The 21,378-nt window shown below is 31.4% G+C and overlaps 1 protein-coding gene across 12 annotated transcripts in view; it reads left to right on the top strand.

Annotated features, from left to right (window-relative positions):
- The window catches only part of DPP10 (dipeptidyl peptidase like 10), a 1,220,852-nt gene that overhangs the window by 1,132,709 nt on the left and 66,765 nt on the right, over window positions 1-21,378 (top strand). For 11 of the 12 annotated variants that reach the window (XM_006921020.2, XM_025039378.1, XM_025039377.1 and 8 more), the window contains 3 exons: window positions 6,792-6,889; window positions 15,234-15,357; window positions 20,652-20,690. In XM_006921020.2, the coding sequence (XP_006921082.1) occupies window positions 6,792-6,889; window positions 15,234-15,357; window positions 20,652-20,690 (261 nt within the window). The remainder of the gene's footprint in view (window positions 1-6,791; window positions 6,890-15,233; window positions 15,358-20,651; window positions 20,691-21,378) is intronic. The other variant, XM_025039373.1, reaches the window with a different exon arrangement.

The following is a 21,378-nucleotide window of genomic DNA, read 5'->3' as shown; positions in this document are numbered from 1 at the left end:
CCCCTTTCTGCACAAGTGACTTGACTGATAATATTCTTGCTTCATGAACAAGTTGTCTTTGGAGAAAAAAAAGACGCCCCCATTGTTGACAGACACATCATTTTAGAGCTTGCAGTAGCCTGTACACAGTGCTTGCATAGGAAGAGCTAAATATAATTTGGGCTGTGGGAACTTTTACTTGGCTGGATTTCTTTCCCTTTGATGGTCTTGTTTTTGTTTTCCCTCACCTTCCCAGTTGAAAGAGAGTGAGAAGAGATAGGGGGAAGCACTGATGCCAAGGCAAAGGCTTTTTCTTCAAGGTCTATTCTATGAGTTGTCAATAGGTTTTATAGAGGAGGAAAAAATACCATGGTCAAATATGTTGGAAACTCTTAGTTAAAAAAAAAAAATCTAGCGTCTTTCATATGATATCTTAGAGCACTTAATGTACTATATGTTAATACATATTATAAATCTATAAAAAGTAGACTGAGCATAAAGAATCTCCAGAAGCATAAAGAATCACCAATAAAGAATAGTCTAAGCATAAAGGATTTATTAGTATTAACATTGGTACTATTTTGGCAGAGGAAACTCTGGAACATACTTTATAAAAAGCTAGGGTAGAGCCATAGCCAGGAGTAGGAAGGATAGATGCAATTGTTTTATTGAGTGAGGCAAATACAGAAATCCAGCCAGAGAGCAAACTATGTTCAAGTGTTGGGTGAGGCCTCTGGGAGCAGGTTGTAAAAACACCTAGAGTGTATTGGTTTTTCTTGTGCATGCCATTTTAAATCACTTAAGATCTTTTTTTTTAAGTTTATTTTCTCTATGTTTACATAACAAAGAAAAAATCTCATTAGTGAGGACCCTATGCATTAATCACGTAGCAAAGATGTCTTATAGAAAACTTTTCAAATTTCGCTTTATGCATTTTAGCTCTTAATTAGGTAAGATATGGCTGCTGATTTAATTTAGAAGCTGTTTTTAAGCCACTTTTTTAGTGAATTGTATTGCGTGTTTACCATCACAATAATTCTATACTTTTTAATTTGCAACTTACATTAAACAGGCAAAGTACTGGATGGACTACCTATCACATTTTATTCTACGATTGCAATGAGGGTGTGGTCAGGGTGGGGTGTATTTTTTTCTTATTTTTCTATTATCTTTGCCAGACTCAGGTTATCCAAGGTGGAAAAAAAAGGTTTAAATATAGAGAGTCAGGAATAAGAAAGAAAAGAATAAGAGAGTCAGGAATAAGAAAGAAAGGTGGGAAAAAAAAAGGTTTAAATATGGAGAGTCAGGAATAAGAAAGAAAAGTGTTTCCTCAGTGAGATTCTGTACTGTCTTTCTTTCTCCCCATCCTATCTTCCTTCCACAGGGTGTAGTATTAAGTGACTGACTGACAGCTAAGGAAGACACTGAGAGTGAGAGGAATCAGATCTCGTGATTTTGAAATATTATTTTTAGGGTCTTCTCCAGACGTAGATTAGAAGTCATATATACTCATTGCTCTTCAAGAGAAAATGACAACTTGACCTAACAACAAAATAAACATTTTTGCTAAGAGAGTTTTATTGCACCCCAAGAAAAGTACTTATGACTTCTCCAATTATAGATTTAGCCATGTTTTATGGTTGACAGTCTGTGCCTGCACGGCATACTTGCACCTGCTTTTTTCAGAGAAAAATTGAGATGGCTTCTCAAATACTATTAGCTCTCACATAATTTGATTTACTTATTAAAATGAAAGTTCACCTGACAATTTAGATACAAAATGAAGAATTAGTGGCATATTGTGAAAAGCATATGTCAATAGATAAGATATTCATACAGACATGTTCAGTTAGTGAAGTGCACAATGGGAATAAAATCAGCCCTAGGGAAGAGACAACTTTTTATAATTCATTTCTGAAAAAAAGTGAGGATTTTAGGATTCACACATAAGAGCCTTATGCAAAAGCTACTCTTCATGTCTCCTCAGTTATGGACTGGTAAACTTGAACTTGGTGCTTGAACTTGGACTTTCCTAGGACTCATAATTTTTACAAGACCAATGCAAACAAATGAATAAATAGAAGCATTGAAAAAATGTAAATACATCAACAATAATTCAGAAGATACTTGGTTGACAAATCTAGATACTTTATTATTTAGTGAGGCATTATTTAGTTATTTAATTATTTCTTAATAGTAAAGCTAGGCATGAAATAATATGATTATTTATTAATCATATAAAGCATGTGTGCTAATAATATGCTTTGTTTGCAGAAGGACTCTTTACATATTTTCCTCATTTTGTTCTTTTCACAATTGCCTCTATTTTCTAAATAGACAAACTGAGCTTCTAAAAGGCTGTCCTTTTATAAAAGTCACAGTTATTTTAAGAACAGGGAAATAACTCAAATTTATTGATTCTGTCCCTTTCTATAAAACTACGAAAGGTTAACTTGTATCTCAGAAAATGTAGCTGGAATCAAAATATCTCCTTGTCAAGTTAACAAATTTATGCAGAGCTCTGTTTGTTCCATTTACTATTAATGGCTTAGCTATATATTAGTAGCGTTCTCAAACAGCCTCACACGCACACACGCACACACACACACACACTCTCTCTCTCACAAATATATCTGTATATATATATATATACACACATACATATATACACACAAATATATGTAATACATGATGTATATAATGCATGATAGATATAATACATGGTAGATATAATACTTGATGGATATAATATCTGATGAATTCCCTGAGTGTGCGTTAATAACTACCACTTAGAAGTATTAAAAATAAACAGATATTCTAGTGGCCATAGCTAAGAGAAAGAATCTCAAGTAATCAAGTGGCTGTCAGTAGGAATACCTGCCCAGGTAATTAAGATAATAGTACTCAAAGAAACTAAGTCTAGGTTTTGGTTCTTGTTCCAGAATAAATTTCAGTATCATGCTGGATATATTATTTGAATTTTTAAAGTCTCATTGTTGTCTACTCTGGTTAAAAAAAAGTTTATTAGTTTCCCACTAACTAATGTGTTATTTTGATTTGCTCTTACTTATGCAATAAACTTTAAAAAAGTGTTACTTCAGACATTGAAATAATGTCTAGAGTTCACATTAAATCACACTTTAAATTAAACTAGATTAAAATAAGTGCAGAAAATACCAAATGTAGTCAGATTTACTAATGAAATACTTACACAAAACAAACATATTTGTATTTTACTTAATTCAGCATGATTTAGAACTCATAAAATACCCTTCATTAGCAATTCAGCATAAAAGAGATGCACTGTTCTATCTTAGTTACCTCAGGTTAATGTTCTTAATTAAAACATTATCTCGTTTAATGACAACTTAGTTGCCAGTAAAATAAGGTTAATTATTATTGAGGCTTGTGTTTCAGAATCATAGAAAAAGGATTCTATGAATTTGCAGTCTTTGTGGGAAATGTGACTGTAAAAAGCACATAAATGAACTCCTCCAATTTGCAAACTATTGAAACAATTCAAATATTAAAAGGTACAGATGAACTTGCAATGTGCACTAATTTCAAAGCTCCATGGAAAGATAAAAATCTAATTAAGATATAGAATGCTAGACAGCTGAATTTGGGAAATAGCCTGACATTTTTTGTATAAAATTAGGCACATGTGTATACAACTTTTAATTTAATTTGTTTTCAATTAGACTTAATTGAGATATCAGTGATTTTATGCAAGCATAAATGTATACTACAGATATGAAAAAAAACTTTCTTAAGATACAATAATAACCATATATATCTTAGACAAAGTATAATATAAAATTATGTAACATTGCTAAGAACTTATAAAAAGATCAAATTAATTTAATTTCTTTTTAAAATCAGTTTATTGAAAGAAAAAATATACACAATTTTTCATTAATTGTAAAAGTCAATTTCTTAACTCATTTTTAATTCACTACTATATACTATTTTAGGCACTTTTATAAATAATCTTTTTTTGTTAGTCCAGTTAACAAAACTATAAAGTATTTTTATCTACAGAAAGGAAGCCTACTTTGGCACAAAACTTCTGACTTGTGACCTTCTCAAAGGTGTCTTATTTTTGATAATTTGATAAAATATTGCTTGAGGATCTTTTGTTAAAGACCTGTTCATCTCCAGTAAATAACAGTAAAATTTGAACCCAAAGTTCTCTGACTCACAGATAAAGCTAAATCAGTTCACAAAATGTCCTTTTACCAGAGGTGTCAATCTCATCTGGGAAATTTTTAGGAATGTAAAAATGTACCATCCAGAGATTAGAGACACTGGAGGTGGGCCTCAGAAATCAATGATTAAGCAAGCCCTTCAGGCCTTCTGGGCGATTCTGAAACAGTTTAATCTTGGTAACCACTGAGCTATTTAAAAAAAATTATCAGATAATTAAAATTAGTAGGCAAATTTTGATAAAGACACTATTAGTTATTAATCAGTGTTTTATTAAAATTTTTATACTAATTGCTATTATCTGAATTTTGTTAAAACACGGATTCCTAGGCTCACCTTAAAGATTCTGATTCTGGGCCTAAATATAAGCCTGGGTGAGACCCTTGAATTTGTGTTTCTAAGGTTCCAGGTGATATTGATTGATGCTGCTAGTTAAAGGGCAACACTTTAAATGGCACTTCTAAATACTGTGTCCCAGCTCTAAATTTTAACATACCTGATCAAGCAAGCTAGAGAAATGGATAGACTAAAAAATCTACACATATGAATAAGGCCAATATTTTCAAGGAGGAACATGGCAATTTAATTAAAGCAAAAGTGATGTAAAAGAGAGCTCCTAATTGTAGTAGAGCATTGCCCAAGACAATTATTTCCAGGCACCAGAAGGTTTTAGAATAACAAAGAGGCTTTATAAAATCTGATGCCAGAGCTTTCTCTGTGAGGCAGGCTCATAGCTTATCTTCCAGGAAGCCCTTTACTATATGAACTAGTTCCACAATCTCTCTTAATAATCACTGCATTTCTATAGTGAAAGCTTTACCTGACTTCTTTCTTTGGCTCAAAACTTCTGACCTATATGTGATACACTCCTACAGACATGCTAGTCATTTTTCTTTGTAGACATTTTTTTAGAGCAGTTTACAGTTCGCAACAAAATTGAGGAGACAAAAGATACTTGCCATATACCCCGTTCTCCCACACATTTTTAGTCTCTCTCATTATCAACATTCCCCACCAGATTTATACATTTGGTACAATTGATAAAAATCTATTGACACATTATTGTCACCCAAAGTCCATAGTTTACATTACAGTTCAACCTTGGAGTTGTATACTGTGGGTTTGGACAAATGTATAACAACATGTATCTTTCATTATGGTATCATACAGAGTATTTTCACTATCTTACAAATCCTCTCCTACTTACCCTGTTTTTCTTTCTTCCTTTCCCTTTGTGCTCATTATTACTGATAACCTAACAAACAGTTCTTGAGGAGCTATTACTATTGGTGAATGCATTATATTGCTTTTTGTCCTAATTTAACTCTGGATCTTGTTGATGCTGATTCCTTGAACATGGTTCTTTCTTTGCCATCTTTAAATTGGCTGTATCATTTTGTTTAGATTTCTGTGAGGTATTTTAATTCAACTCACTTTTAATTACCTTTTTTTTCTCTGTATATCTCATATGATCTTCTTTTAAAGTATCAGCCATACCACAATGATATCAGCCTTTCTTTAGAAATATGGAGTCACAAGTAGTCAACTGATTCTGTTAATCATTTGTTCACGTAAACATTCTTTTATTCACTCATCAACGTGTTGGTGGTACTTTGTTGGAAGTTTCCATTTCTGCCCCTAGAGTTCACAGTGTATTTAGGAAAATAAATTACATGTCCTCATCCTCACCACTGTCTTTCTACTGTTCATGCTAGGTACTGAGTGAGAACAGTCTGCTCATGGCCCACCTCCCAAGGGTCACTTGTACTCCATCTAGTATTCATAAATGTAAAGGAAATCTTAGGGTGATTAATACATGGAATTGATTAAATATTGTGGAATTTTAAGCACATGGCGCCTAGATTGGTTATTTTCTTTCTTTTATTTTCTCTTCTCTTCTCTTCTCTTCTCTTCTCCTCTCTTCTCTTTCTTCCTTCCTTCCTCCCTTCCTCCCTCCCTCCCTCCCTCCCTCCCTCCAGACTTATAATTTAATACCTTCAAGCCTTCCAAAATTGAAGGCAAATTTAAATCTAAAGTAAAAACACAGCTCCTAGTAGTGCCTGTGTGTATGTGTGTGTGTGTGTGTGTGTGTGTGCACGCACGCACACACTTTACTGCAATGCATTATACTAGGGATGTACAGTGTATCTTGCATAAAAGTTCCATGAAAACTGTATATCTGATTCATATTAGTTTTCCTTCATAAACTAGGCTGCAGAATGATCTAATTACATTACATACTCTGGAATATTAGCTGTTATTTGCTCCTGTTTGTTTTACTCTGAAGTCTCAAACATATCTGTCAGTTTTATCTGCTGTGGGCAAATACAGCGTGAGGCACTCTCTCAACTCAGCAGTTTAGAATTAGAAGCAGCAATCTACAAAAACAATTGAAAGCAATCAAGTTGTTGCATTCAAAATCACTTCACTTCAGAAAGATTTAACTCCCCTCTCCCCCATTCTAACACAAAACTGTAAAAGAATCAAAATGCATTTTCTCTTTTTTTCCTTAATATATTCTAATGCTTAATGTGTGTGTGTGTGTTTCTTTTTCTTTTTCTTTTTCTTTTTTTTTTTTTTGCATTACAACTTTCATTTTCTCAAAGGCAGGTCAAGTGAACCCAACAATCAAATTATATGTTGTAAACCTATATGGACCAACTCATACTTTGGAACTTATGCCACCCGACAGCTTTAAATCAAGGTATGCAATTTCAATTTCACTTTTACCGGTGAATAGATAGTTTAACTCCAATTATCATTTTGTTGCAATTTAGAGAGAGATGTGATCAGCTCAACAAATCCACTCAAAGTAAAGCTGAGGCTGCCTCCATTAGTGCAGGAATGAAGTCATTCTGGTTCTCTTGTTCCCAGGAAGCATTTAAAGTTTCAAGGTGATTAGCAGCACCACTAAATGACTAAATATGCAGATACTGAGAATTAGACCTTTTGCAAGCAGATGTGACAGAGAGATGGGAACAAAGGATAATTTTCCATTGAATTTTCTTACTAAAAATAGTTACTCCATTTTTTAAACTGTCCTCTTTAAAAACAGTAGAATCTCCCTATAATTCATTCCCTCCCCCCAAATTTCTTCCCACAATTTGCCAGTTATTCTTTAGCTTTCTTTTCCAGGCAGGGAAATTGAATGAGATTTTGTTTGTAAATATATTATATAAGAAGCCTTTTTATTTACGAAATTTAAGTAGGGAGAAAAAACATATTTTAAGTGTTAGAAACATAATTTAATATTAGCAAAATCTCCAGCAGTGAACAACTAATCAAATAATGTAGATTTTGAAATCCAGAGTGGTCGCAAATATCAAGGGTGATTCTTTCAAATATTGTATCCCTTTGAAAATTCATAACAGTCTTAAAGCTGGGATGAGATAGGCAAAGCTGATATAGGAAAATAGTTTCACACATATTGAGTGATACGGGGCTAAGCTCAAAGTTTATTTTGATGATGTCAAAAATCAATCAAAGCAGGGTGACTGATTCAAAAAGAAATTTCACTCAAATATTGTTCCATTGACATATTTGGAAAAAAATTCATCATAGTTGAGGATTTTCATAGAAAGTGCAGCCTATCGTATATGGAAATTTTTCCTACTTAAAATCTAGGAAAAATTTATGAAATGCTTATGCTTGAAGGGCCCTCATTAACTACTAATATAAATTGCTCTTTTAATTAGTGGAAAGGATGAGGCTGAGAGATTTTTAAAAATAATTGAGAAAGACCTTCAAGATTAGTTGATAGCAAAGTCAGAAAATGAGGTAAAGGCTATTTCAAGTTACAGAGCATTACATCCAGGTTCTGAGGGAAGACTTCACAGGACCATATGAACTGACATACAGAATGCAAGTACAGTTGACCAAATTAGATAGAAACTTCTACTTTTGAGCTCAGTCTACTAGCCATGAAAAATTCAGTCGCAAATGAAACAATTACAAAAACTATTGATAAAGAAAATGAGGTAAAGGCTATTTCAAGTTACAGAGCATTACATCCAGGTTCTGAGGGAAGACTTCACAGGATCATATGAACTGACATACAGAATGCAAGTACAGTTGACCAAATTAGATAGAAACTTCTACTTTTGAGCTCAGTCTACTAGCCATGAAAAATTCAGTCACAAATGAAACAATTACAAAAACTATTGATATTTTATGTGATCCTTATCTCATCTTTTTTTTTTCCCCCTGATTTATTTGATCCTCTGAATTGAAAGGAAATGGTACTAGTGTTTGGAATGTTTGAGTCACATCTCTACCACCATTTCATTATGTGATCTTGGACAATTCATTCTACTTCTCTCTGGCTGTGAATACCCTAATCTTGAAATAATAATGTATAGTTTTCATCAGTTTTTTTTAGGTCTTTGAAATGGAGGTCTATTTTTCAATAACCAGATTTCTTCCTGATAAGAGATAGTGATTCCTGACCATGATTATGTTATCTGAAAGAGTTTCAATGAGTTCACTAGATAGGCAATAGCAGAGTATCATCAAATGCAAAGATTCCTAAAGAGAGAAACAATTGTCATTATTGGAGTATTAGTTAAGTGTACATCTTTTTAAAATCTGTGATACAATATGATAAAATTAGTCACCTATTGCAAAGAAATAGCACATATCCTTAGATGTTAGAAATACAGTACACAGAATTATATATTGGATCCCACTGAGAGTAAAGAAAAATCCCATAAAGAAAAAACACTTAAATGTAATTCAAGTATATTGGTTTAGAAAGTCAGTCTACAGTTTGGAGAGTCATGTAATGCCTTATCTACACAGTGTACATAACAATTTTGCTTTTTTTCCCCTCTTGGTCTTATGTAAATGCCAACTGTGGCATGTGAAACTCACTAAAGTGTATGGTTTACTATTTTTGTTGGAATTCTCAAGATCGAAATTGACTCCAAAACTGGTATATTCAAATATTTCCCATGTTTCAGTTTTATGGAAATATATTTTCTTACTCATTGTTCCTCATGAGAGCTTTAGCCCAGTTCACAGGGAAAAAAAAAAAAGGTAATCAAAGAAATTTATATAATCTGGATTTAGCCCCTCCGAGCATACATATTACTTTGAAGGGGCCAGAAATACACAAACATGAAAAAAATAGAAATATTTGTGGTGTGAGTAAAAGAAAACTGCATTAACCTAGCCGCACATCAAGTGGAACTTAAAATCTTATTTTTTCTTAATTTTAGTTTGGATTATCAATATCTCTAATATTTATATTTAGTACTTTAACCATATGGAAATTTGCCTGAGAACTATTATCTTTTTCCTAGTTAGATAGACGTTTGAGTTCTAAAAGAACATACTATTTTTTTATAATTTCTTTATCAGGGTCCTGGAAATTAAAAAGGTGACATATTCAAGAGGAGTAATAAAATACAATTAATAAAGAGACCATTAACAAAGATGTAATATGATCAGGATGAAGGGGAAACTCACAGAGAATGAAAAAACAACTTAAGAGTCTGCAATAGCAGAAAAGTTATTACTGCCCCAGGACTGAACGAGTAAGGGGCAATCTCACTTATGAAACTTTGAGAGGCTTGCAGCTGGAAAACAGGATGAATCAGTAAGATCTGTCCACGGGTAGAACAGTTCAGTCATTGCCAAATAATACCCTAGTGGGTCCTGGTAATAAATACCCCACACTCTCCTCTCAAGCAGAGAACTCTTGTTGGCAAGGCAGCTTCATAGCAGAGTCCAGCCTCTGGAAACCATAGGAGAAGAGTTGGAGAATGGAGAATATTCAACACAAATAATTTAAACATAATATTTCCCTTAAAAAATTTACCATTGTTATTACTTTAAGGATGGGAGATGTCCACAGGAATACACAATGATTTCTCTGAAGCCATGTGAGAAGTGTTCTCTGTTTCTGTTTTGTCTCTCTGTCTTTGTATGCAGGTGTATGTCTTTCAATCTGTCTCTCTGTATACATATATACACATATACAGACACACATACATTTGTGATTTATCTACATAGTACTTGTGCTTCTGAAAATCTGCCATAATTTTTTCGTGTGCATTGTGAATCATGTAACTTGTTATGTTTTAATTATTTGCATTAGTGCATTTTGGACATGGAGTTAACCTATAGTAATATTTGCTTCCCTCTATAAGTTATTTTCCTTCACCTGTCTTTCTAATTTTCTTTACCATATTATCTTTAAATCTTTCTAAGCTAACTCAATTTTTTATATTTTTTGAGAATTTCAAATATATAAATTATTTTTATATCATTATTAATAATAATATTCCTGTATTTCTTAGTGGCAATATTCCTATAAAGCAAATTATTTTTATTTTTTAATGTATAAGTATGAAGACACATGTATTAATTTATTAGTAACATATTTTCCCCATACCCTATTTAGGCCATCAAATGCCCTCTCTTCTTATTGGACTTTGTATTATGTTCATAGCATAGGTACATGTATCATTTGAAATGCTGCTTAAACTCACAATAACATAATACTTAAATAATTAATTTATTTTGTAATAATTACATGAGTACTCTTTTTGATATGTTATCTGAGCATCCATTATTTTTTTATATTATCTTCAGATGACCTGTACAATGGCATTCGCTAAGATAATAAGAGAGCCTTATTTTATTACTCAGTATGGTTATAAACTTTTTTTCAGTTCTTCCTTTTTTTTCATTAGATTTGAAGTTCTTATATGCTCATCTCTTAGCCTTCTTCTTTCTAATAAAATCACCCTGATGACAATAATAATATTTGAATATATATGCACCTAGATAGAGAGGAAGATTAATAAGATGGCTATAGAAAGATGTTCTCTTATGATTTGAGCTACCTTATAAACTATATCCCCTCCCCCAAATAAAAGAAGAAGATTTGCTTTTAATTTGAAGCTGTTAGGTCATTTCTTTTGGTCTGTTGATTATTTATTTGGTTGGTTGATTTAATTATTTATAACAACTAGTGTTTATACTTATACTAGAAAAAGGTCCATGAGCTATTCTTATAATTGGGGAGAACATTCCTTCAACCAGATACATATACTCTAGTAAAAGAATGTAAAATAAATTTCAATTCATTATTATCATTTTAAAAAGAAATTAAAAATAAGTTTATCGGAGAAAGGCATCATTTATTTTTCCAATTTCTTGCTCCATACCCCCTTCATTTTAAAAAAACAAAATGTTAGTGATTCAGCTAAAGACCCTCCATCAAACAAATTCAGGTCATGAAAGCAAATTTTCTTCAGTAGTAATTCAGCCCAGAGTCTTATCTTTATTTGAATTATGGTCTGTGTTGATTCTTCAAAATGTAATATGGTATGAACTAAGATAATGACCCAATCCTCAGGCCCAGTGGAAGTTAGATGATTCATCTAATCTTAAGGAGAAGAAATGTTTTGTAAACTCTTATACTACAAGTTTAAAGTATTACAAGCATTCATTTTTTATTGGAATTTATAGCCAGGAATTTAAAAATAATTAAGTTCTGTAGAAAGATTTTTTTTTATGATAATGAATCATGCAGATTTTCCCATAAGCTAGGCATTTGTTACATTTTTTGAGAAAGTGATTATTCTTAATGTTTAGTCATCTCCAGGCTGAAGAATAAAGGTTGTGGTTTGTCTTTGGTTTCTCGTTACTCTGTCTTTGACATTATTTTATTTATTTGAAAACTTTCTTTAGTCACCCACCCTTTGGAATCCATTGTTCTTAGCATTTACCAGTGATGTTACAGTGTCATATTTCCCTGTCACTCTGGGCTTGATACTACCATGCTTTCTCTTCCTATTTGATTTACATATGTCTAGTCTACATCTCTTATTCTTCCAAGGTATATCTGTGCCTTCCAAGAAAATTTAATTAATAAATGTATTTATGTTCATGGAAGTGTCCTAAATAGCTCCTATTACAAGTAATATATGGCCATCAATGACAGTAGCTATGAGTTGGCTGTGAATGCCATCACAGTACACTTATGGGCAGAGATCCTGGATTATCTGGAGGAGGATGAACTCAGTGTAACTATATGTGTACAAAAATTACATTGCAAACAAAGAGTACTGATCAGACAGGAAGCCAGTGACAACACAGGTGTAATTTCTAACATACCTGTCTGCTGGTGATGCAGGTGACTCCATTCCACATACACTTGTGAACAATTAGATCTCCTGTGCCAGACCACCCAGCTGATAGAAAGAAAGTCTTTCTTGACTTGAGTGTAATCCCTCTAACCCGCTTGTGTCTGTCTCTGTGGCTCAAGAGGACCAGATCCTCGAGGACTTCCTGGGTAATCCAGAGCCATGGAGACAAGGAACAAGCAGGAAAGCCAGTTAAAAGAAAGGGACACTTCTGCTGGCCACTGGTCGTGGGACACCAGATCTAATGTGTTCATGAGATGGCATTCCAGGAGGACAGCCACATCTGCAGCAGGCAGGCCAAGGAGTGACATTTCCAGGTAAGGGCTCTTCCCTAGTCCCTCAAGCAGAGGAAGCCTGAATACCTATTAGCAAACTGAATAAATAGATATGAATCATAAATATATGCATGCAGGATCCTGGGACAAATATAGAAAGAATACAGGATATGATTTAATTGGTAAATGTATCTTTTCTCCCTTCTTATGTGTCAAGTTCTACCTTAACTTTCATTTTGAACATTTCCAACACTTTATCATAGAAATTGCAATGATTTGAAATTATTCCTGAAAGTCTACAAATTCAATTTTGGGGAGAACACTCATTCTTTAGATTATAAATATGATATATACTAAGATATCTCAAATAAGAATAAATTCTGCTTTTGAACATAGATACATAATGCATGAACATACAAAATAATCACATTATTTATTTAAAAATAAATATGTGCTATGACTATAAATTAATGATTTTTAACTTAATATTACACTTCAGTTTGTGTTCCCTGTAAAAAAAAATCATTTACTCACAAGATTTGTACTGATTGAATTTTGATTGCTTTTCCAATATGAAATCCTTTATAAAAGTCAAGATTTCCCATCATAAGTAATAAATATAAAAGCTGTCAATGTCTGTGAAGATGATACAAAAATGATATTCTTGAAACATTTTACTCGAGGGCTACTTTGAAAGAGAAAACACTCAAGATGAATATTTAAATTCTGTTTTGTTGTTAATGTTATTATTTATTTTAAAAATTCTCCATGTTAGTTTATCTCACTTGGCTCGAAAGATAATATTACCCACTTTAACTAATTGAGACAAATGTCTGATTCGGTTTGAAAATATTCTCCATACCAATTCTATCTAGATTTTTCCATAAATATGACCTCTTTGATTTTTCAGCTTCAGTCAGTTGTTTACAATAATTGTATTATTTTTACTTCAATTCAAACAATATTTATACTAATTAATTGGAAACATACAGTGTCAGAATTTGGCATTTTCTTTTCTGATTGATTATAGTATCCACTATCATTTTTCTCCATGTTAAATCCTTTAGATAAATCTCTTAAAGTTTAATACCTATATTTTATCCGTTTTAATAGTCACACTGCCAAGTACAATAATGCACACAAAATAAATTGGTTTAAACAAAATACAGTGAAAATGAAGAAGGCATCATTCTTTGAAGAACTGCAAGACCCATTGATTTGGGCAAAGATTAATCCTAAACTAGTTGCTTATTTAATTCAAAGTTGCCTTGTTAACTCTATTTAGGAAACATTACTATGATTACACTGTCTTTCTAGGCAGTTTTCAAGTGGGACTTAGCTGGTTGTAAAAGCTTCCAGATGTCTCAAAGAGATTGTTGAAGAAAACATGATAGGCTTTACTGTATGACAAGTTATGCTTGTCCTTCCATTGACATCTTTATCTTGATAGGATAAAAGGTTTTCTAGAGGAAATAGTAACTACTCAGTATAGTTAGAAATGTAAAATTCATGTAGTTGAATGTCTAACCCAGATCTGTTTAAGAACAGGTGATTTGTATTACAATGTTTTTCTTCCACATGGATTTGTTTTTTAAGTTACATAAAAAACAGGTGGATTAATTTTAAGATACTACTCATGAATGGCATTTTTATAGCCAATGCTAAAGCATCTCATCTATTCTGAAACTGGGCAAGTTTGTTGGAAAGCTGTTGTCTTTTTACTTTTTATTATAAATTGAATCAATATTGTTGATTATATTTTGTTCTGTGTGGGTTGTGAATTTTCTGATATATTATGTAAATTTCCAAGCAGAATCTACAATGAAAGAAATATAAACTTATAAAGGAAAAAAATATTAATTTCCTCAATTTACAACCAGCTTAAGGACATCATAGGTGCCACTAATTAGTAGCCTCACTGTCCTGAATATTCAGTAGCTCATCTCCTTCAGTTGATTCCTTTTTGTTGTTGTTGTTATGTTTTAAGTTATTTCAAATAAATAAGTTTTAAAAATATTGTAAAAAATACTGTGAATAAGATTGGGACTGGCTTTTTGCTCACAACTGACAAATACCAAAACAAACCATTCATAGCTCTGTATCCCAAGTCACCATAGATAAAGTGAAATAACATGAAGGTCATACATAAGAAATAAGTCAAGAACAAGCTTTGCCTTTTAATTGATTATTGATTATACTTTAATGAAATAAAATAAAATGTACCTTAGAAAAATTATACTTCATTTCTATGTATATTAGTACTAGTAAGTAGAAATAACAAATTATTCATAAATCTGGCATCTTGATTATTTTTATCTTTCCAAGGATTTTTTTTTTCTGGAAATCATTCACTTTCAATGTTATTCTCAAATTTTCTGTATATTTATATATGTATGTATATGTACATATGCTTACATACATACATAAACACACACATATTTGTATGTGTATATGTGAATATTTGAAAAAGCAGATGTGTATATACGCATAAATAGAAAGTCATATGATGTAACATTCTTATAGCGTTTCATTTATTCTTGCATATAACAAGTGTATATTATTGATATTATACAGATTCTCTGACTCTAAATGTAAATTTTAATTTTTGTTTCCAAACTAGAGAATACTATATCACAATGGTTAAATGGGTAAGCAATACCAAGACAGTGGTCAGATGGTTAAACCGACCTCAAAACGTCTCCATCCTCACAGTCTGTGAGACCACAACTGGTGCTTGTAGTAGAGTGAGTATAATTTATTTTTTTATGTGTTTAAAATGAAATAGTTTATGATATCATTCTGAGAGATATCAGGTTATACTTTGTGCAAAGACTTCAATATTTAACTTCAAAAGTAATAGAAAAAGAATTATTCTATTAGGAGTATATGCTTTAATTCCATAAAGATTTAAAACTTTGAAGTTAGAAATATATATGATAAGCAGAAGAAAACAAAGTAACTTAAAAAAATGAGTTCTTATATAGTATATAAGATATTCCAAGACACATTAGTTTTATTCTCAAATATGGATATCTCTTTGTATTTTGGCTTTGATTAACTTGAGAAAGTGGATGTTTCTTTCCAGTCTTCTTTAAACACATTCCAAAAATTCATTTTTTTTGTATTCAGATTAGTCTTCTTAAATAACAGTGTCTTGAATAAAAAAAAAAGAAAGTAAAAACTAATTTTTGAAACACTGCATTTTAAAAGTAGGTGGCATTTAGATTTCTATAATTAGTTTTTGTAAATTCATCAATAAATTCTATACGTGTCATTTTAAGTTTCTTAGTAGAGGAAATACTGTAATCAGTTTAAGTTGTTATATTATATATGTGGTACTTAGTAAAGGAGTCCCAATTATTTAACAATAGAATTTTCAAACTTCTGTTTTGGGACAAGATGGAGTAAATGTTATCAGACTGCCAGCTCTGCTGCAATCAGCTACAAAACTGTACAAAATACATTAAACATCTATGTTCAGATGTTGGAGAACAGGAGGATCAGGACATAAATGGTGAAATAAAGTAAATACATAAGATGAGCCTAAAGGACTACCTCTTGGTGACACTTTTGAGATCATAGTGCAAGGAGACCTAGCCCAAGAAAAGCACAGTAATAGTCCCTAATGTAAATGGTAATTTTGATTTTGATTTTAAGTAGGCAGGAAGAATCAGAGTTTGAGGCCATCCGTGGCTGAAATTTGCAAGACAAGTAACACAGAATTTGGAGCTACATAGAGAATTCCAGCTATCTACGTAAAAGACTTAAATCTTTACCTCAGTGCAAATCAAATAGAAAAACTGCAGGCTGCACAATGCTGGAAAACTTTGGAGTTCTGAACAGCAAAAATGGAAAACTCTCACTGGAAACCTGCCCATTTAACTCAGGACCCAGAGAGAAAATGCATTAGGAATAGGGCTATTTTAGACTCCTTTCAATAAACCTTTAAATCAAACCTTGAAGGAATTAAGTTCATGTTCCTGTAAACTACCTGTCTACAAGACTTTACAGAAAAGAATATTTTGACTGATATCGCTCATAAACATACATACAAAAATATCCTTAAACATATTGATATTTTATTCACAGCACAATAGAGAATAGCACATCATGACTAAATGGGGTTTATCCTGAGAGTTTAAGATTGATATTGAAAACCAATCAATGTGATTCATATTTTAACATAAAAAAGAAGAAAAGTAAATAATTATTTTAGTAGATTCAAAAAAAGCAATTGACAAAACTCAGCACATTCATATCTTTCAACATAAATGAATAGAAAGTAGTATCCCCAATCTGATAAAGGATAACCACAAAATAGCCCATTAAATATCATTTTCAATGGTGAAACATTTTTTCTTTTTTATCTTAAGAACTGCAGTAAGGTAAGGATATATATTCGATTATGCAAACTTTACTAAAGACTGTAATTAGAGCAACTTGGCAAGGAATGAATATCATGATAATTGGTAAGAAAGAAGTAAAACTATTTGTAGATGGCATTATTGTATAAATAAAAAGTAAAAAAGTGTATAAAAAATACTAGATTAGGTCACAACTCACAAATCAATCTACTTCAATTGTTTTGTTTCCTCATTTTGATCATTTTACTGTTAAAAATAGGTAAATATGTAGAAAACTGTAATTTTCCTAAGAAATACTCACTAATTAGTTATGGATAATGGATACAATACCTCAAGATTGCTGTCAAATTGTTTAGAAAAAAATAATATTTCTCTAGAGGACAATCTGGTGACAGCCAGAGAGGAAAGGGGTAGGGGAGTTGGGAGAATGAGGTGAAGGGTTAAAGAAGTACAAATCAGTAGTTGATAGAGGGTCATGGTGATGGGGAGCACAGCATAGGGAATGCAATTAGTATTAATGTAATGCTAAGTGGAGAACCAGAGGAGAGAATGAGCAATTAGGGAGATCGTTTGATAAACTTTATTAATGTCTAACCAATGTACTATATACTTAAAACTAATAATAAAAGAAAAAGAAAAGAAATAGCATTGAAATAAATTGCAAATTCAAATGTAAAAAGAATAGTATTTCTCACTTTTTAATTTATTTTGAAAAAATATAATTCCACCTTCTCAAATGATTTAGAAACAGTAGAGAGACAATAATAAAGCAAATGTAGCAAAATATAAACATAAATAAATGAGGAATATCTCCAAAGGATATACAGATGTTTCTTAAACTGGTCTTTTAACTTCTCTGTAAGTTTGTACTAGTTTCAAAATAAAGAATTAAGAAGCAACAAAATAAATTTCTATATAGTTGTAATATTATGATAGGAAATAAACAAAAATACCATAAAATGTTTAAAACATTTAATAATAAGGATAAATTTAACAAATAGTGTGCAAAATTCCAATATTGGAAACTACAACATTGCTGAAAGTCATTAAAGAAAACCTAAATAAATAGAAGCTATGCCACATTTTTGACTTGAAAAGCCTAATATTGTAGATATTAATTCCACTTAAATTGAACTATAGTTTTAATGTAATACCGATTAAAATCCTAGCAGACTTTTTTGTTAGAAACAGACAAGCTGGTTCTAAAATATACATGGAGATGCTAAAGCCCTGATGAACCAAAACAATTTTGTAAAAAAAAAAAAAAAAAATGTTGGAAGAGTTGCACTACCTGATTTCATGAACTAGAAAGCCGCAGAAACTCAGACATTGTACTAGAGGCATAAGGACACACAAATATAGATCCAGAAATAGATCCTTATTTACATGATCAAACTAATTTTCAACATAGGAGCCAAAACAATTCAATAAGGGAAAATGGTACTGGAACAATCAATAACCAAATGAAAAAAACAATGATATTTGATATCTATCTCATACTATAGTCTAAAATTAATTTGAGTTAAATTGCATTTCTAAATCTCAGAGCTCATTCTGTCAATCTTCTAGGTGAAAAATATGGAATATTTTTACTATATAGAATATGAAAAAATAATTAAGCATAAAAGGGAAAAAGAATGCATTAGATATCATCGAAATTAGAAATTTCTCATCAAAGTCACCATTAAGAAATTGAACATCTAATTACAGACTATAAGAAAATAGTTTGCAAAGTGTGTAACTGATAAATATATACATCTCAATAATAAAACAACAACCCAATAAAAAGTTAAAAACATGTTGAATAGATACAAGGGTATAATAAATGAATGAAAAAGTATTCAACATCATTAGACATTAGGAAAATATAGATTAAATCCTGTTTCTACCAAAGTGTTTATAAAAAAAAACAATCTTTAGATAAGCTTTATTCACAATAGCTAAACACTGGAAACTATTAAATTGTCCATTAATAGTGAACAGATGAACAAAATGAAGCATAACTATACAATGGTATTCTACTCAACAATCTAAGAAGAAACAAAATACTGACGTACTGAACAATATGAACGAATCTCAAAAACAGGTGTGAAAGAAGCCCCACATAAAAAAGTACATAATATATGATTTCAATTATCTGAATTTCTAAAAAAGGAATATTAATATATAGGAAAGAGTTCAGAAGTGTGTTGCCTTTTTGAAACCTCTGGGAAGGGGCATGAGAGAATATGTGAGGAAATGTAAAGGTCTTATATCGCAACAACATGTAAATAAGTCAAAATTTAAGATTTATACATTTCACTATAATCAAATTATATGTCAGTATTTTAAAACATAGTTTTTCATGGTCTATAAAAGAGAGAAATGAAGAGAAAGAAATTTATCTTTGGAATGATGAGGAGACATGTAGAAATGAGATAGATGAGTCCACCATTTACTTACTGGGTTTCACTGATACTTTTCTCATTTAACTTGTATTTATTAAAAAATTTATTTCAGTCACCCTCATTAACCTGGCTAGTTTATACACTGACTAGAATTTCACCATTTATTAGTTAAACTGTTCTGGAGAGTTTCTTATTCAGCCAATTACTAACTCATTTAAAAATTGGCATGCACATGTTTTAGTTAGAGAAAACCTATCATCTCTATAGAAGAATGATCTATATAGGTAACTGCAAGGATATATTAAAATGCTTCAATAAAAATTATAGGAACCGTATAATATTATTGATTTGACTCCCTATTAATATTCTATTTAATTTCTTTTATGGAGTTAAAATATTTACTTTCTGCTGTAAATGAAAAAAGACAAATAATTGCATGTGAAATTTAGTGCTCTCATGGATTCTAACAAAACAGTAATACTAAGGAATAGTGGCAATTAATATGTTTTGTGTCTGTGTTTTATAGATATCAAGAATGGTTATTGCCCATGTGCACATAGAAAATCAAGGAATGATTTATTTATTTCTCTATTATCTGCATGTAGAAAAAATCTATTGAAAAGGAAAAGATCTTGAAAAGAAAAAGTGGTCAACTATAATCTAATAATAATAAGCCTTTTAAAAGGAAAACTGGTTAAAAACACTATAAATTAAAAAAAACACACTTTTTATTAACAATTGTAAATTAGTACCTCTGCATACAGGTAAATGTCACATATATTGTGATTTTTTTTTTTCTTCATTTGAACACTTTTCTTATAGAATCTTTTTCCCTCAGAAAAAAATGACTATGTTTAAGAGTTCATTGAGTGTTGAAAGAATGTCCATCTTTTAATTTTTTTCTTGGCTGTTGTTCAGTTCTTTCGAAGGATTTAGTAATTTTCTTTCCTGATGTTGCCTAGAGGTAAAAAGAAATAATGTTGAGTGGTTCAAAACAGTTCAAATGAGGTAACCAAACAGAGCTAGGAAAAGCTCCATCCCTGGTGGCATACTACTGGGAATACTGAAGGAGTTCACCAAAGACTTTATAATTAAATTATCATTTAATCACAATTCTCTAATTATTTATTCAGTTTAAAGCAGTAATGACAATGGGGTCTCTCATGGTATTTCAGCAGTCGAGAAGAGAAAAAAAAATACCTGAAGGATAACAGTGTAAAAATTGTTAAATTGGTGCATGCTTATTTGGTCTTTAGATGCTTCATGGAGTTAATTTTTTTGTTTCAGAAATACGAGATGACATCAGATACATGGATCTCTAAACAGGTATAACATAAGTGGTCTCTTTATGTCACATATTGGCAATTATGCCCATCCTGTTCACCCATTTGTTATTTGATAACTTTCTCTGAAAAATTATTTTAGTAATATGATTTAAGGCTTTGCTATGTTTGACTGTCTATTCTATGAAAATATTTATGACTTGGCTTTTCTATGATGTCATTTGTGAAAAGAAAACTGTTTTCTGTAGGCTATAAGTTGCAGAATAAGTACCAGGATCCATTTTCAGGGTCATTCATATAAGTGAACTTTTGTGTAGATGAAAGAGAAAAAGCTTCAACTCATCAAAACTAGAAACCATCAGAATTGCTCTAATTGCCCAGAAAAAAATGACCACACATCTCCGTAAATTGGTTATGTGGAGGTTATTCAGATGAATACTTTTTTCCTTAGATGTATCCTAGCTAACAATGCTAATTTACGGCATAAATGAGTCTGGAATCCAGATGATCACAATAGAAAAACTACCAAATGTCTTTACAACATGGTCCCATACTGGACATTTTAGAAGGAATCACAAGTAGATTACCCACATATGCCTAAACACATATTACTACTAACTTCACTACTTTTTGCAAAGAGAAATGTTTTGTTTTGTTTTGTTCTTTACAGTGATCTTTTATATTCTCTCCCTAGGTGTTTTATATATATGTGTGTGTGTGTTGTGTGTGTG

This window comes from Pteropus alecto, unplaced genomic scaffold, assembly GCF_000325575.1.
Source record: "Pteropus alecto unplaced genomic scaffold, ASM32557v1 scaffold3, whole genome shotgun sequence".
NCBI lineage: Eukaryota > Metazoa > Chordata > Mammalia > Chiroptera > Pteropodidae > Pteropus > Pteropus alecto.
Note: the sequence above shows the minus strand (reverse complement) of the source record. Positions and strands in the feature narration are given on the sequence as shown.